The sequence below is a fragment of the Papilio polytes genome, unplaced genomic scaffold (assembly GCF_000836215.1).
Source record: "Papilio polytes unplaced genomic scaffold, Ppol_1.0 DF821555.1, whole genome shotgun sequence".
NCBI lineage: Eukaryota > Metazoa > Arthropoda > Insecta > Lepidoptera > Papilionidae > Papilio > Papilio polytes.
Window position 1 is genome coordinate 34763 of NW_013527649.1, and position 2763 is coordinate 37525.

Sequence of the window (2763 nt, forward strand, 5' to 3'; positions counted from 1 at the left end):
AGATTGCGGCTGCGGTTCATGTTGATTTCACCACGGCAATGGTGGCGACCTTGGCCCGGCTAATTAATGACAATATTCCACTGCAATTACTGTTCGTAATTAATATCAAATTTCATAATTACGACTCGGTCCTCTAAAAACTTAATTTTGATATTAATTACATTAAAGTGAATGGTCATATTATCAGTAGTCTCATATCTGTCGATGTTCTAGAACTTTCCGATAACGAAACGAATAAGGCTAGCGAATAATATGACGGCCCGCCGTTTGACTGCGCGGCAGCGGCGGTGCGGCGGTGCGGCGGTGACGCAGCTGATCACAACATGGTCCGACCGAGAGGCCAAGGTCAGGTCCGCGGTCCGCGCGTCATTCACTGCCGGGTAGGGATGGTCAATTACATGCAATACTTTGGTATATCGATACAATTACGATTTTTGTATCGTTATAATGGCATTTGATTCATCAGTCCAGGGTTTGTCAAAGTGATTCGCTATTCGACGCTAAGGGGTTCGTGATAACTTTTACGTAATGGTGGCCTGATGATCCGATAGGCACAGACATCATAAATTTTCATAATATTGAAAGATGGCTGGATTCGTAAACCATTTGTGGTCAGGAATGAGAGCATAACTTTAGTAGGAATTAAGAAGCAGGAAACATTTCAAGCTGATTTAAAAATGATGTCTGATAGATATTTGTGGTGCTAGATTGGATAGTACGTAGTAGATACGTAAATATCCGTTTACTATTTGCGACAACTTGTGTGGGAGGGGTCACACCTTATAATAACACTCATCAAAATAACGATATTCAGAAACCTTCATGCAAAATTTATTACGATTAAAATTTTGAAGGAATATAATAAACACCGAAAAAATCACAAAATTTTTATGTATTATAATTTAAAAAATACCAAAAATATTTTATTTTGAATGAAACTATTTCAAAGTATTTAAATTATGCCTGCAATTGAAATGTATTCAAACACCATTATTAATAAACGATCGATTTTACGTTTATGTTACGAACTTACGATTATGTAAAAAGCTTAACATTAGTAATTAATCTTACGTGATTTAAATAAATAAAAATGAAAATTAGTAAAGTCAAATCTTTTTAAAAAAGACGTTAAGTGGAAGTAGGAGAATCGAGAGAGAGAGAGAGAGATATCAGAAGTAACAAGTAACTATTTCCACTTTACGTCTGTCATCTGTTTGGTCGTGTTATTACATCGGTTCAGTCAATCCATTTGTGTAATAGATGTTATTGCGGGCTCTTCCACTGTTAATCTTTTTACATAATGTAACGCCATGTGCAAAGAGCGTACGAGCTAACGTTACGTACCAAATATATTAAAATGATGCGGAATTTGTTTCTCGTCGTCATCTCGCAGCTTTATGGCGCCTACCGATGTCTTTACGTTTCACGTTTGTATGGGTCGTCTGAAATCGATACATAGTCATGTAAGAAACATGTTTCAGTTTTTTAAATTATCATATGTCTGTCTTACCTCAAGAGTGCATTTGTTCCGATTAAATACGAAACGGTTGGACTAATTTTTGTAACTTAAATATAAATCGCCTAATTACCAATCAAAACCATACCCACACAACTTACAAAATTGGTCTTTGTTTTAGAATCAAATACGGCGGAATGTGTAGGTCGCAAGTGTACGGCGAGGCGGCGATCGCGTGGTCGCTGGTCGCTCTTACCTTTCGCAACATTTCCAAGCGCGGCCGATACTCGCCCTACAGTACTGTTTTTGAGATGTAGAGTAGAAAAAAAGCCGTTAACATAATACTTATCTATACTTCTATACTAATAAAATAAAGCGTAAACACCTACTACTTTGTGGCGTAGGATGTCAGCAATCACAGGATGTTTTTGAATAAATCTTTGATAAAAAGACCTACGCTTACGACACGCTTTAGGCTATATATTTTTACGCTATTAAACTTAGAGGGGGTATCCCCCATACATAAATTAGAAACACCGTCATGAAAGCTTTAAAAGTATTATTTTATTACTTTGAATTGTTCCTGCAACTTTAAATATAACTGAATATTGTGTTGTGATTCCACCTTCTTGTGGGTTGATAGATGTGTATGGAAGGCAGGACATACTGTGTCCACCTTCCGAAGGGACCCTATCAATCTGATGACGGGCGACGTAGTGAGCTTTGGCGCGCTTGTTGCAGGAAGGCGCGGCGCAAGGAGCGTGAGGGCGAGCCGGCCGGTGACCCCAAGCTGTACCTGCAAGAGGCGCTGCTGGAGCGCAAGCTGCCCGAGCTGGACATGCGCCAGCTGGTAGAATTACCGCGGGGCCTCGATTACAACGAGTGGCTCGCTTCGCACAGTCAGTATACACCTAAACATTATGCCAGAAATAACCAACCTTTTACTTCAGGTTCTCCTCCCCCACTCCTAGCATAAAATCATCTCAAGCATTTTATTTGATCCTATTATTGACTTTTACCATACCTCACCATTATAACTCCTCAACTTATTGTGTGATTTTGTCGACATTATTGCCAAAGATCCGGACGTTGATGACCAGCCAGCATGGTTACAGGTCGTGCGAGCTGAATTTTTAATGTGAAAAATTTGTGAGCAAATTCAAATTTCTTATCACTCGCTTGCACTAGTTTGCAGTATCGGGACAATTAACACCATTCACAATTGTAGCCGCCTGGCTTACAATTTGATTTAAAAATATCATAAAAGAATGCCAAATTTCTTTGATAAAGTTATATCATTTATGCGG

At 38.9% G+C, this 2763-nt stretch overlaps 1 protein-coding gene across 12 annotated transcripts in view; it reads left to right on the forward strand.

Annotated features, from left to right (window-relative positions):
- LOC106108376 (MOB kinase activator-like 2) overlaps positions 1 to 2757 on the forward strand; it is a 16099-nt gene extending 13342 nt beyond the window's left edge. For 9 of the 12 annotated variants that reach the window (XR_001225931.1, XR_001225930.1, XM_013289530.1 and 6 more), the window contains one exon: positions 2198 to 2757. Coding sequence is in view for 10 of the 12 variants with exons in the window: in XM_013289530.1 (XP_013144984.1) it covers positions 2198 to 2432 (235 nt within the window). In the remaining 2 variants the exon portion in view is untranslated. Of the gene's footprint in view, positions 1 to 6; positions 381 to 2197 lie in introns of those variants that run through there. The other 3 variants (XM_013289534.1, XM_013289533.1, XM_013289532.1) reach the window with 3 other exon arrangements.
- The last annotated feature ends 6 nt before the right edge of the window (positions 2758 to 2763 follow it).